The sequence below is a fragment of the Anabrus simplex genome, chromosome 11 (genome assembly GCF_040414725.1).
Source record: "Anabrus simplex isolate iqAnaSimp1 chromosome 11, ASM4041472v1, whole genome shotgun sequence".
Lineage (NCBI taxonomy): Eukaryota > Metazoa > Arthropoda > Insecta > Orthoptera > Tettigoniidae > Anabrus > Anabrus simplex.
In genome coordinates, this window is record NC_090275.1 from 73,687,365 (window position 1) to 73,701,577 (window position 14,213).

Here is a 14,213-nt window from a genome sequence, read left to right on the forward strand (position 1 = left end):
GAGAAGGGCCTACAAATATCTCTCCCCGTTCTGCAAGAAAAGGTGGTGTATTTCCAGGAGTTTAATGAAGGGGACCATAATTTTACTGCCAGTGCTGGGTGGCTTGATCGGGGGGAAAAACGGTACAGCATTAGACAGCTTAATGTCTGTGGAGAAAACTGTCAGTTAAATCCGATGAGGTTGTACAATTTTAAAATGAATTTCAAGAAATGATTCTTGCTGAAGGATTAACTGGTGATCAGATTTTTAGTTGTAATGAGACTGGGCTAAATTTCAAGATGCTGCCATCAAAAACTCTCACAGCCCAAGCCGAGATGTCTGTACCTGGTTACGAGCATAGTAAGGAAAGAGTTACTGTTCTCACCTGCAGTAATGTTATTGGGAACTTGAAAGCAAAAATTGCTTATGATTTATAAAGCAAAGAAGCCTAGGGCATTTAAAAACATTTCTGTTAATGTTCTTCTAGTCCATTACACGAATCAGAAGCCTGCCTGGATGTCTGCTGGCATCTTTAAAGACTATTTTCTTACACAGTTTGTTCCAGATGTAGAAACATTTCTAGCTTCAAACAATCTCCCTAGAAAAGCCCTTCTTCTACTAGACAGTGCTCCATCACACCCGAATGAAGAGCAACTTGGAAGTGGTGACATCAAATTTATGTACCTCCCTCCTAATGTGACGTCATTATGCCAGCCAATGGACCAAGGTGTGTTGGAAACATTGAAGAGGAAATATCGACGTAAACTCCTTTCATCCCTGATAGAGGAAATGGACAATGGCAACGACATGATAGAAAAGTTCAAACGAATCAACATGAAATACGGTGGCATACTGGAAACGACATTAGCAAAGTCTTGGAACATATTGTTGACTGAGGTTGAACATCAATAGAAGGTGGTAAAAAAAGACATGGAAAAACATTGTTCTGTTACTGGATTGCATTCCTGGCTGTGAGGATACTACGACTCAAGATGTGACTAAGTGATGAGCACAAGATCAGCTGTTTGAACTAACTGTTTGACCCTTGTATATTATTGATTTTTGAATGCTAACGCAAATGAGGAGGATGATGATGGAGGCATTGCAAAACAAAAGGAGAAAACAATGACTCACAGTGAAGGATTAAGTGCAATGGAAATGGCTTTAACCTATGTTGAGCAACAGCCAGAAGCAATCTCAACGGTGTTGTTGATTTTTCGTCAATGGCAGGATCTCGCAGCAAGAAAACGTAAATCAGTAGGCAATCGGACATTATTGACAAGTTTCTTTTTGTAAGACATTTGGAATGTTTTCGTTCAATACTGCATATACTGTACAATTGAATTGATAATTCAATAAAATGAGTACCGTAAAACATGTCATTGTTTTAGTAATACAGTACAGCCTTCCTCTTTGTTTTAGTTCATTTTCAAAGTTATTCTGTATTATCTGACATTGTCGGTGATCCGACGTACTCCAGGTCCCATTTAGGTCAGATAATGGAGACTCTACTGTATATACAAGTTTTCTCTGGTGTGCAGTTTTGGGTTGATGAACAGACTTTGATGTAGCTGCAAGCTTGTGTTCCCTTGCTGTGTGTTTCACTCATTTAAATCCACTTAGTTCAAAATAGTCTGAAAACATGTATTTTATTTCAGCTGATCAAAGTTAACCAACCAGATCTCGTACTTTTCGTGGGAGAGGCTCTCGTGGGTAATGAAGCTGTGGATCAACTTGTCAAATTCAACCAAGCCCTGGCTGATTATTCATCTTCTGATAGACCACATCTCATCGATGGAATCGTACTCACCAAGTTCGATACTATTGATGACAAGGTAAGATGAAATAATTATTAACAGAATCATTTCAGCAATCTTCATTTAAAGAAACAGATGGAATGCAGTGCTTTACCAGGTACGAATGTCCTTGATAGTACACACTTCAATTTTGTAGAGTTGAATCGGTTTCTCTTGTGTGTGGAATGTTCTATTCAAAATGCTAATGTATCTTTCTGGTGAGCAGGATATTGGAGTTTGAATCGAAAGATCACATGCATTTTCAGCTTTTTAATTTATTTAATGATGGGTAAGACAATTCATGAATTGACCCAGCCCATAAGATTTAGGGTCATTATCACAGAGGTTTCTTATACAGTAGAAACTGGGTGCATTGTTCCTGGAACTGTAGTTTTTCCATATTCATCGCTCATATTATTGGGTCCCAAAAATGTTCCATACAAACAAATATTAAATTTCCCTGCATCTATCGTTCTTTGGACTATCGTTTTATTGAATCAATTGTCAAAAAATGTTATTCCTGGCCACAATTTTCCCGCATTGATTGATTGTTTATAAGAAAAAAACACGCAAACATTTTTTTAAAATTTAAAGCGACAACTCAATATTTCTTCTTCATCCATTCCCTTTTCCAGATTCTCTCTGGGTAGGGTAATGCACGGTAGCTAAAGAGAGACTGTAGGTGTCACGTGTAGCCGGCCAGGAGTATGTGACGTCAGCAGATCGTGGACAGTTTGCCAGGTGCTTTAACTTACTACAAATCAGTGTGCGGAGCGCCCGGCTTATCACAAATACGTTTATGTTGTAATATGATCTTTTCACACAAAAACCACTAAGATATTGCCTAAAACTATTATTTTTATTATTTAGTTTGTGTGCCTTCGTATATATTGCAGACCTACATTAAAACCTAGAATAGTTTAAAAATCATTTTTAAATGCTTGAATACACTGAAAATGTTAGTATTTACAGTTCCCTATTACTTGAAAGAATTCAACATAAGTACCCTATACATGTACAAATTAAATAAACCAAAGCTTAACAATCAAGAAATGACATTAACCGAAAAAGTCTAAATGAAATACACAAGATTAAATACTACCTGTTGTTATTATTATTATTATTGTTGTTGTTATTATTGTTATTATTATTATTATTACTATTATTCTTGTTTCGTTTCGGCCAACTAAGGACCACGTCATTTCAACTGTTTCCCTTGAGCTTTAATATTGGTCCAGTACTCCTTCATTCGTATACGGTGTTGCTCCTTTCGTTCTTCCGTCCATGACTTTCCAGTTTTCATCTTCGGCTTTGGTAGGAAACTCTGATGTTCTTGGAGTTTTTTCTTAAGTGGGACTCGCTCCTGGATATCTTCAAATGAGATCCCAATCTCCTCCAGATCTTTCTGTACCTCACTGAACCATGCCCCCTTTGCCTTTTTCTCTTGGAGGAAAGTGAAAATGCGGTTGGTTAACCACATGCGAGTACAACTCCTGGTTGTGCCGTCTCCTAAACTCATCGTTGTCTTTGACTGAACCTAAGATTTTTCTCAAAATCTTTCTTTCCTTGGCCTCCAATTTCTCCATCATGCCTTTTTTGTTCATGGCGAGACATTCCGCAGCATATAGAGCCTCTTGCCGGATAACAGTGCAATAGTGTTTGATTTTTGCATTCAGAGATACAGATCTTTTGTTATAGACATTTTTAGTCAGATGGTAAGCCATTTCCATTTTATTCATGCATGAAGAAAAAGCTTCTTTTTCGGACAAGTTAGGTTCTATCCATTCACCAAGATACTTAAATTTTTCAACTCGCTTGACTTTTCCGTGAGTCCCTTCTAGCTCACTTGGCGTCAGTTTGATGTTTGTAATGAATTTTGTTTTCTCAAAGGAGATTTGGAGGCCCGCCTTTGCAGCTTGTGTTTGAAGCTGGTTGATCTGCTTCGTGGCCACATTCAAGGAATCAGCGAAAACCGCGAGATCATCTGCAAATGATAGACAGTCAATTGAAAGGTTCTTGTTCTTGTGGCCTAGTCTGACTCCGCTTTCGACTCCTTCATAACTCATTTCTCTGCGCCATTCACGGATCACTTTCTCAAGAACGCAGTTGAATAACAGAGGTGAGAGACCATCTCCTTGCCTAACTCCTGTCCGTATTTCAAAAGCCTCTGAAATCTCTTCTCTAAACTTCACTTTTGAGATGGTGTTGGTGAGAGTCTGTTGGATGATCACTTTTGTTTTACCGTCCAAGCCAAATTCCTTTAAGATCTGAAGTAGGGTATTTCTATCAATTGAATCATAGGCCTTCTTAAAGTCGATGAACGTTACTACAAAAGGCTTGCTCCTTAGTTTAAGATATGAAAGGACAGATTTCAGATTCATAATCTGCTCCACACATGACCGTCCTTTCCTGAAACCTCCTTGGTAATCACCCAGCTCTGGATCTAGCTGTTCTTCTGCCCTGATTTGAAAAGCTTTCGAGAGAATTTTGTAGGTTATAAGTAGGAGGGAGTGCCACGATAGTTGTTAACATCAGACTTGTCGCCTTTCTTATGAAGTGGGTGGATTAGGGCAGATATCCAGTCACTTGGAAGTCTTTCAGTGTTCCAGATTTCATGTATGATGTCCGTTAATTTTTCCACTGCATTGTCACTAGCAAACTTCCACAATTCAGCTATTATCGAATCTTCACCCGGCGCTTTATTATTCTTCTTCAAGGATTGGATAATCTGTCCGACTTCCTCTTTCGTAGGTGGAGCTGAATCTCGGTGAACTGTTGTTTTATCTTCACATGTGAATCTGGACATTGGGGCCTCGCAGTTAAGAAGGGATTCGAAGTATTTTGCAAGGATCCGGCAGTTTTCTTTGTCGTTATGGGCTAGGTTTCCATTGGAATCTCTGAACTGTAGGCTCGGTAGGTCGTATTTCCTCAAGTTGCTTTTAAATGTTTTATAAAAGTCGCGTGTATTGTTCTTCTTGAAATCCTGCTCAGTTTGAGCCAGCTGGTGTTTATCAAAAGCGCGTTTAACGCTGCGGATGGTTTTGGCTGCACACTTTCTCTCATTCACGAAGTTTGTCCAGTTGACTTGGTTCTTTAGCGAGTTCCATTTCTGCCAGGCGAACTGTCTTTGCCTTATCGCTGCATTACATTCACTGTTCCACCAAGCATGCTTCCTGGGCTTAGTAAGCTGAACCGTCTCTTTAGCTGTTTTGACCAAGGCCTCGCGCAGTTGTTCCCAGTTCTCTGCATCCACCGATTGTAGTTTCTGAGTGAATTCATGGTTAGATCCTAGTTTTTCTCTATCAAATCTTTCAATCCTTTTGGCTCGAACTCTCCTTGTGTTTCTCGGGAGCAGTTTGATTTTTATCTTGGATAGATAGTGATCTGAGTCCAGTTTTGCTTGTCTTAGAACTTTAACATTCTGAATTTCTCTTTGAGCCTTCCGCGCTATCGCGACACAATCAATCTGGAATTCACCAAGGTGGTGATTTGGGGATTTCCAGGTCTTCTGTTTCTTGGGCAGGTGTTTAAAAGCAGTAGACTTCATTACGAGGTTAAATGCCTTACACAGCTCTATTAGCCTTTCTCCATTACGATTTGTTCTCTGGTGAGCAGGATAGTTTCCAACGATGTTTCAGAACTTTTTCTCTTTGCCTACCTGGGCATTGAAATCTCCAAGCATGATTATGGTATGTTTGTCTGGAATCTTGGATAAAATCTCCTCAAGTTCTTCCCAGAATCTATCAGTTCCCTCTGGGTCTCTCTTGTTCGCTTGGTTGATCGGCGCATGAACGTTCACAATGGTATACATTTTGTTTGTGTTTCGAAAGGACAGAGTCGAGACTCTGCTATTCACAGAGGTGAAATTTGTTATAGAGTCCAGAATCATTTTGTTGACTACAAATGCTGTGCCAAGGTGGGGGACAGTTTGTATGACACGTTTACCAGGTTTACCCTTGAAGATCCTGTAACCTTAAGATTCAAAGGCCTGCTCATCTGTAAATCTCGTTTCCTGAATTGCTGCAATCAAAATTTGCTGTTGCGATAGGATATCTGTGAGCTGTTTGTTTTCCTACCTTCTGGAGAGAATTGGCATTAAAGGTAGCAAAGAAATTCTTGGCTCTGTTTGATCTTTCGTGGAGTCTCCGATACCTCCAAGCATGTCGGTGCAGGCTCCCCAGAATCTGAAGGCCCGCTAACGTCGTACAAATAGATTCACAATTAAGTATTTATTTTCCACCTAGTCGATACAATGATTGCTTAAGGCAATTTTTAATGGTCATAAGTGGTACATGTTTCGTATATTATCAACATCTTCAGCCACATAACACTGTTTAGATGAAAAATGTATAAAATTGACAAAGTAATGCTTTAGAGGAAGTGTCCTTAAAATTAACATAAGATTGACAAGATTAAAACAAACAAATAACTCAAGAGAAAATATATAAATTATTTCTACAATAGAAAGCAGTCGTCAAGGAAACACTTGTACAATATTCCATAAGGAAATTGTCCTAATAAATATTCTTTTCTTAATAATTCATGAAAAAAGATCAATTTATAAATTAAAAATTATACACTTTATAAGTAATTATCGAAATGAAGAAATCCTGATATCACAGTGCGGCTCTTATTATTAATGTAGATGAAGATATAACTAATTCATCTAGACCAACTTGTAAAGAAAAATGATAACCTTAATGAGGCTGTAGAATATAAGAATCCATTATATTATCAAATTCTAGTATATTTGAAAATGCTTGAGAAGGATCACGAAAAAAGAATTGGAATTTCTCCTCCTACAGATAGCCCTACAACTTATTCCTCCTCAGTTGAAGCTATAGGTGACAGCAAGGAAGTTCTTGACACACCTATATCCCCCGCTCCTCCACCTCCTCAGGTGCAAGAGCAAGGAAGAACGCATCATCAATATTACACCCGGCGCAAAACTGTGAAAGAATGACAGGAGTTACTATTCCAAAGGAAAGCAGGCTTAATAAGATTTGACAACTAGGAATTAGTTATATCTTCATCTACATTAATAATAAGAGCCGCACTGTGATATCAGGATTTCTTCATTTCGATAATTACTTATAAATTGTATAATTTTTAATTTATAAATTGATCTTTTTTCATGAATTATTAAGAAAAGAATATTTATTAGGACAATTTCTCTATGGAATATTGTACAAGTGTTTCCCTGACGACTGCTTTCTATTGTAGAAATAATTTATATATTTTCTCTTGAGTTATTTGTTTGTTTTAATCTTGTCAATCTTATGTTAATTTTAAGGACACTTCCTCTAAAGCATTACTTTGTCAATTTTATACATTTTTCATCTAAACAGTGTTATGTGGCTGAAGATGTTGATAATATACGAAACATGTACCACTTTTGACCATTAAAAATTGCCTTAAGCAATCATTGTATCGACTAGGTGGAAAATAAATACTTAATTGTGAATCTATTGAAGTGCGATACGGACCATGAAGCTGATTTTATGTAACGTCGTACAAGACGACGGTGGATTGGTTACCACCTGGGGTAGTAGCTTTAGCTGAAATTTCCTCCATGCTTTTTTCACAGTTGAAAAACTGTAGAATGGGGTCGGTGATATTTCGCACCAACCAAGGTACTACCAAGGTTGTGAGCCTTGGAGCCCCCAGAACTGATCGGTTCACCGACCCAGTTTCCCGTTGGGGTTGGTTACCCAACCTTCCACTGGGTTGCTCGGCTTAACAGGGGCACCTCTTGTAGGTTACGTGCTGGAGTTGGAGTGAAAGAGGCTAGTTGGATTCTCTTGCTGAATCCAATAGTTCATTGTTGCAGATGGTCGCAACGACGCATTTCACTCCCATTTGCCAGGGCCGTGAAGTCCCTTCCTAGGTTGACTCCTAGGACCCTATTATTATTATTATTATTATTATTATTATTATTATTATTATTATTATTATTATTATTGATGTCTTTATTTGTGGCGAAGTTAGGGTTCTTGGCCCTCTCTTACACTTAACCACATTATGCAGCTTAATACTGAATCCAAACTTAATATTCTAACTTAACACAGTGTATATAATATAATAGTAATATAACTTAATATAGTCTAAAACTAAAAGATTACATCCTAAGTCTAAAATTAGAAAAATAATAAATAAATTCAATATTAACTACTCTAAGTGGAATACATAAAATATAACAGTAATTTATGTAAACTTTTGGGAACTCTTTACTCCAGACATTCACTCACACATTCACACACAACTACATGATATAGCCTACGTATTCAAGAGGAAATCTTTAGACTGTCTTTTGAAGGTAATTAATGAAGAGCAATTTCTAATTTCAGAGGGGAAAGCATTCCATATTCTAGCACCCGAAACAAGGAAAGAATTACTGAAGGCAGATGTATGATGTGGAGGTATTGCAATTGTTGACCCAGATCGCGTGTCACGGTCATGAAAGGAGGATAGAAAACGGAAATTACTGGAGAGATATTCAGGTATATTTTCAGTCAAGAGTCGATAGATAAGGGTTGATACATGGTGATTCCTCTGCTGCTCTACTTTTAACTAAGAAAGTCGTGCATAAAAAGGGGATACATGCGAGGCAAAATTCAATGAAAAGATAAATCTAATGCAGGAGTTTAAAGCTCTCTGCAATTTCCTATTTTGTTCACTGGTAGCATCCAGCAACACAACATCACAATTGTTAAAAATTGGAAGTATCAATGTTTGAACCAATTTTATTTTTAAGTTGAGAGGTAATACAGTCTGGTGAATCTTAAGGGGATGAAGTGATGAGTGAACTTTCCTGCATACGTTAGTGACATGCTCATCCCAGTTTAAAGTTTCATTTATAGTGACTCCAAGGCTTTTTACTGATTTACAGAGTGGGATAGCAATGCCATTTAGTTGAATGACTGGAATTTGTAGACTGTGTAGATGGGCAAGCAGTTTTCTCTGCCCTAGTATGATAGCTTGTGTTTTCGTTGGGTTAATGGAGAGAGAATTCTCAGCTGCATAACAGCTGATCTGCTCTAAGTTTCGGTTCATATTTTCAATAGCTGCATTTATGTCATTCACTTTTGTGTGGCAGTAAATTTGAAGGTCGTTGGCATAGAGATGGTAGTTGCAGTTTTTCAACTTAGAAGAGATGTCATTCAAATATAAAATAAATAACAGGGGGCCGAGTATAGTACCTTGTGGCACACCATTAACTTTGTACTTCCACTCCGTTCTCTTATCATTCATGACAACACACTGTCGTCGGTTATGGAGGTAGGAAGCGAACAATTTGAGAGCAGCGTGGCTAAGATGGAAGGAATACAATTTTGCTATTAATATGTCCATACTGATAGTGTCAAAAGCACTGCTGAAGTCTAGGAGAATGAGCACGGTCACTTTACGTTCGTCCATTGCTTTTCTTACATCATCCGTAATTTTTAGAAGAGCAGTAGATGTACTATGTCCTTTTTTAAATCCAGATTGCAGGTGATCAAGTAACGAATGGTGTATCAAATATTGGAGCAGTTGTTCATGCGTGAGTTTTTCTAAGACTTTCGAAAGTGAAGAAAGTATACAGACAAGTCGATAGTCAGATGGAGAATTTGCTAGAGATTTTTTTGGTACTGGGAAAATTAAGGCATCCCTCCAAACAGTTGGGAAGTAGCCTTCCGAAAGACATGAGTTACATATGTGGGTTAAAATGGGCAGTACTACATCTATCAAGGTAACGACGAAGGATATCGGGATGTCGTCCACTCCGATTGCTCGCGATTTGATTGATGTTGGTTTTCTTCTTACATCGTTTTCATTTACGTTACGAAATTTGAACAAAGGCCGTTGTGGCAACGAAGTAGATTGGAGAGAATTTATTGTTGTTTGTATAATATGAGGGTGGGTATTAACTATTTCTCTAGTAAAGTGGGCATTTAATTCATCTGGATTTGTCATACGTATTGGAGTTTGTAGTTTGCCTCCCAATACCTACGGATCTGAGTTGTTTCCAGGTACTTTTTGTGTTCAAGTTACTGGCTAATTGTTGGAAGTACGCATATTTTTTGTTTCTGATTATTTGTTTAACTTTATTTCTAAGCACATGGTACTTTTCCAAATCTTCAGTTGATAATGTCTGCTTGTAACATCTGTGTAGTGCATCTCGTTCAGCCATTCCGGACTTAATGTCATTAGATAACCATGGAGCAGCTTTGCGAATCACCCTAGCAGTACATTTAGGTACGTGTTTGTTATACAATCCCAACAATAATGTGTTAAACCTCTTTACTTTTTCGTCATTGTCAGTCAAGTGCAGTATTTCGTCCCACTGGCAGAGATTAGCATCTTGTATCAATTGTTGAGGATTTAACTTTTTCATGTGTCTATAGGTTATCTACTTCGGCTTTGTTTTGGGAACTTTCAAAGAATAAGCTAAATATATGAGATCGTGGTATGATATACCAGGTACAGAAGTTTGTCCGTGTTTCAGTTTTTTCTGAGGATTGTTTGTGATAAGTAAATCTGTTTTCTGAGGATTGTTTGTGATAAGTAAATCTATTAGAGTGTGTGAGGATCCGTTAGCCGTGTGCACGTGGTGAGTGGGGTTAAGTGGCAACACTGACATGTTACAAGAGATAAATATGTTCTGTAAACGATTTGCTTCAACGGAGTCTATTAACAGGTTTGTGTTAAAGTCGCCAAATATGAGTACATGTTCGTAGGTAGGTACCGGTCTTAGTAAATTTTCTTCGAAGTCGGTGAAGTTTCCTGCTTTTGGTGGTTTGTAAACAACTCCAATCAGTACTTTAGTCTTATCAACAGATAGTTCTACAAACATATATTCAGTTAAGGTGTCAGTAGATAATGTCGAAGTTTGCATAATCTTCCCCGTTAAATTGTTTTTGTAGTATAGAGCTACTCCTCCTCCACGGCGGTTCGGTCTATTGTGAAAAACTGCATTAAATCCTTCTATATTTAGAGTTCAGAGGGACCGAGTCCTTCATCCAACTCTCACTAATTGCTACAACATTTACCATGCTTCCTTCAAAAATAGCTTTCAGCTCAGTGTGATGGGCAATTATAGACTGAGCATTGACATGGGCACACAGTAATGAGCGGGGAAAGGACGAGAATTCTCTCTCCAGGTGACTGCGGGCGGGGTGAGAGGGGGTCAGGGAAAGAAAAGGGTGGGATGGTTGAGTATCAAGGTGAAGGTTGTTTACCCTGCCCAGGGAGAAAGCTACGTTATTACCTGTGTTAGCCATAATCAAAAATAAACAGAGGGCAACTTACCATGGTTTCCTCTTGCGTACGTAAGCCACTTGAATCATTTAAACATTCACTCACACTAAACTTATAATAAAACCACTTATAATTAAAACGTAAATCCATGAGTCATGTACTCTACCAATCACCTAGCCCTGAAATAACAGCATTTATTTCCGCTTTAGTGGTCACAGTGAATTTGTTTTTGTTTTTGCCTAGAACTACGATTCTTCCTTCCTGGGTCCAAACGTTACGCACTCCGAGCTGGTCTCGAGCTCGATTTAACAGATCTTTTCTAGAAGCAGTCAATGACTCTGTAACCAATAGTTTGGTGCCTTTGAAGAGCTTTTTAGCGCGCCAGACACGATCGCGAACATGAAACCGGACAAATTTTACTGTAATCGGCCTGTTTCCCAAGGTCACAACTTCCGTAGCTGATCTGCGTAGAGGTCCCAATCTATGACACCGATCGATGTCATCCATCGATAATTCCACTTGTAGGTAAGATTTTACTGTCTCTATCACTTTGGCATAGACATTCTCAGCCGGTTCTTCTTTCACCCTGTGTATGAGTAGACAGTTCCGTCTACTATATTGCTCGGCTTCATCAGCCCTGGCTTCGTGCTGGTCAAGACGCTGTTGAACAACTAGTAACTCCTCCTTTACACAAGAAATTTCCGCCGAGATGTACTGGCGAAAGTCTTTGAACTCGGAACAGAGGGAAGACAGATTTTCATCGCACGGTTGTTAGTGTTGGCAGCCCTGCTGGCACTGGCTGATGTCAACTGTTCCAAGCGAGCTTGGAACTCATCCATCCGTTTAACAAACTTTGTTTCAAAGTCCGACACACGCTTATTTACACTTTTTACGGACATGTTTTTTACTAGAACTAGACGTCAGTTGTCTGGTGTAATTACTGACACACACTCACCGGACCTGTCTGCTAATTATCTTATTCATCATCATCATCCTAAACCATCTCCAGTTTCCCAGGTGTGGTATATGACCCTCCTCCATCTCATCCGGTCCTTGTACCATTCTTCCTCCACCAACTTGTCCCAATCATGACCTCGCAGCAGTACATCGCTCTTAACTAAATCTATCCATTTCCTACGTGGCCTTCCCATGGGTCATCTTCCTTCTACCATTCTGTCAAATTCCTTCCTTGCAGTTCTGTTTACTGGCATCCTCTTCATGTGACCAAACCACTTCAGTCTTGATATCTGAATCTTATTGAGGAAAGAATCATCTATTCCTACTTCTTCTCTAATTTTCTCATTCCTAATCTTGTCTTTCCTGGTTTTCTGGATCATAGTGCGTAGGAATTTCATTTCAGCTGCCTGAAGTTTGGAATTATCTCTATTGGTCAGTGTTGTGGTTTCGAGACTGTATGTAAAAATTGGTGTATAATAGGACTTGTACAATGTCATTTTTGTTTTCATGGGAATTTGCTCATCCCACAGCAGGTGTCTTACCTGGTGGTAAAATTGTGTTGCCTTATTGATTCGATTGTTCACCTCATGTTTTGCTAGGTTGTCATTTGATATAACGCTACCCAAGTATTTGAAAAATGGAACGCTGTCCAGTTGAGCTTCATTTAACATGACTATTGGTTCTGCTCCTTCCCCATACACTTTTTATCACCACTGTCTTGGTCTTGCTGATTTTTTAACCATATTTCTTAAACTCCTCATTCCAGCTTTGTATTTTCTCTCCCAATTCCTCTTCTGAGTCACTCCAGATCGCAACATCATCTGCAAATGTGAAGGCTTTGATATCTCCATGTTCTTTCCTTTTAATAGATTTCATTACTACATCCATTACAATAATAAATAGAAGTGGTGACAATGAGCTGCCCTGCTGCACTCCTCTCTTTGTTTCAAACCAGTCCGACAAACCACATCCTACTTGAATACAGCTTCTGTTCCCACTATACAACATTTTCACTTTGTCTATGAGGCTGTCTCGCACTTGAAGTTCTTTTATGCATTGCCAAATTCTTTCCCTTGGTACACTATCGTATGCTTTCTCAATGTCCAAAAATATTAGAAATAAAGGCTTGTTCTTCTCCAGGTATTTTTCCATTAGCATCCTAATTGCAAATATAAGGTCTGTAGTTGACCTTCCTGGTCTGAAACCATACTGCTCTTCTTCCAAAATTGGTTCAACAATATCGCTGATTCTGCTCTCCATTATTTTTTTCCAATATTTTCAGGACATGAGACAGTAGTGTGATACCACGGTAATTAGTACATTTTCGTCGGCTTCCTTTCTTGAACAGAGGTACAATGATATCCATCTTCCAGTCCTCAGGAATAGTATTTTCCTCCCATATCTTGTTGAGCAGTCTATAGAGCCATTGGATTCCTAGAACTCCCGCTGCTTTCAGCATATCTGCACTTAGTTCAATTATGCCCACTGCCTTTCCTTTCTTCATGCTCTTGAGCGCATTTTCAACCTCAAGCCATGTAATTGGTGGTTCAGTTGTGGTTTCTCGACTTGGCTCTCCTCTATCCGTTGTTATGTTTTCTGTATCTCCATTCAGCAGCTTTTCGAAATAGATCTTGAGTTCTTGTTTAATTTCTCCCTCTTCTTGTGCCAGAGTTCCATCATCACGTTCTATTGCTTTTATGGTCTCTTGATCCCTTTGCTTGTTTTTCACTACTCTATATAGCAATTTCATATTTCCTCTACTGTCCTCTTCCAGTTTGTCTGCAAACTCATTCCATTTCTTCTCTTTTTCTTCCCTTACAATGTTCTTTACAGCAAGTTTCTTGTTCCTGTATACTCCTTGAAGTCTTTGTATTTCTTGTTCTTTTTGTTCTTGTCCCTGTTTTTGTTTTTCCTTGTCCAGTGCCTTCTTTATTTGGTTTCTTTCTTTCACCGCTGTTTTCACTCTATCATTCCACCATGGTGTCTCCTTTTTTCTTTTGATAGAACTTGTAACTCCACATAGGTTTTTGGCTTCTCCCACAAAGGTGTCTTTGAAGGCCTTCCATTCTTCATTAACGCTGGTTACTTCACACTTCGGCAAACTCTGTTGAATCCTTAGTTTGTATTCTTCCTTTATTTGGACTTCTTGCAACTTCCAAGTTTTAACCCTTGGTTTTTTCGTAATAAGTTTCTGCGTTTCCTTTGCCTTATGTTTGAAGTCTACTACCAACAATCTGTGGTCAC

General features: G+C 38.6%; 1 protein-coding gene across 2 annotated transcripts in view; it reads left to right on the forward strand.

Annotated features, from left to right (window-relative positions):
- Positions 1-14,213, forward strand: part of SrpRalpha (signal recognition particle receptor alpha) — a 113,372-nt gene that overhangs the window by 80,096 nt on the left and 19,063 nt on the right. For both annotated transcript variants that reach the window (XM_067155735.2, XM_067155736.2), the window contains one exon: positions 1,638-1,814. In XM_067155735.2, coding sequence (XP_067011836.1) covers positions 1,638-1,814 — 177 coding nt within the window. The remainder of the gene's footprint in view (positions 1-1,637; positions 1,815-14,213) is intronic.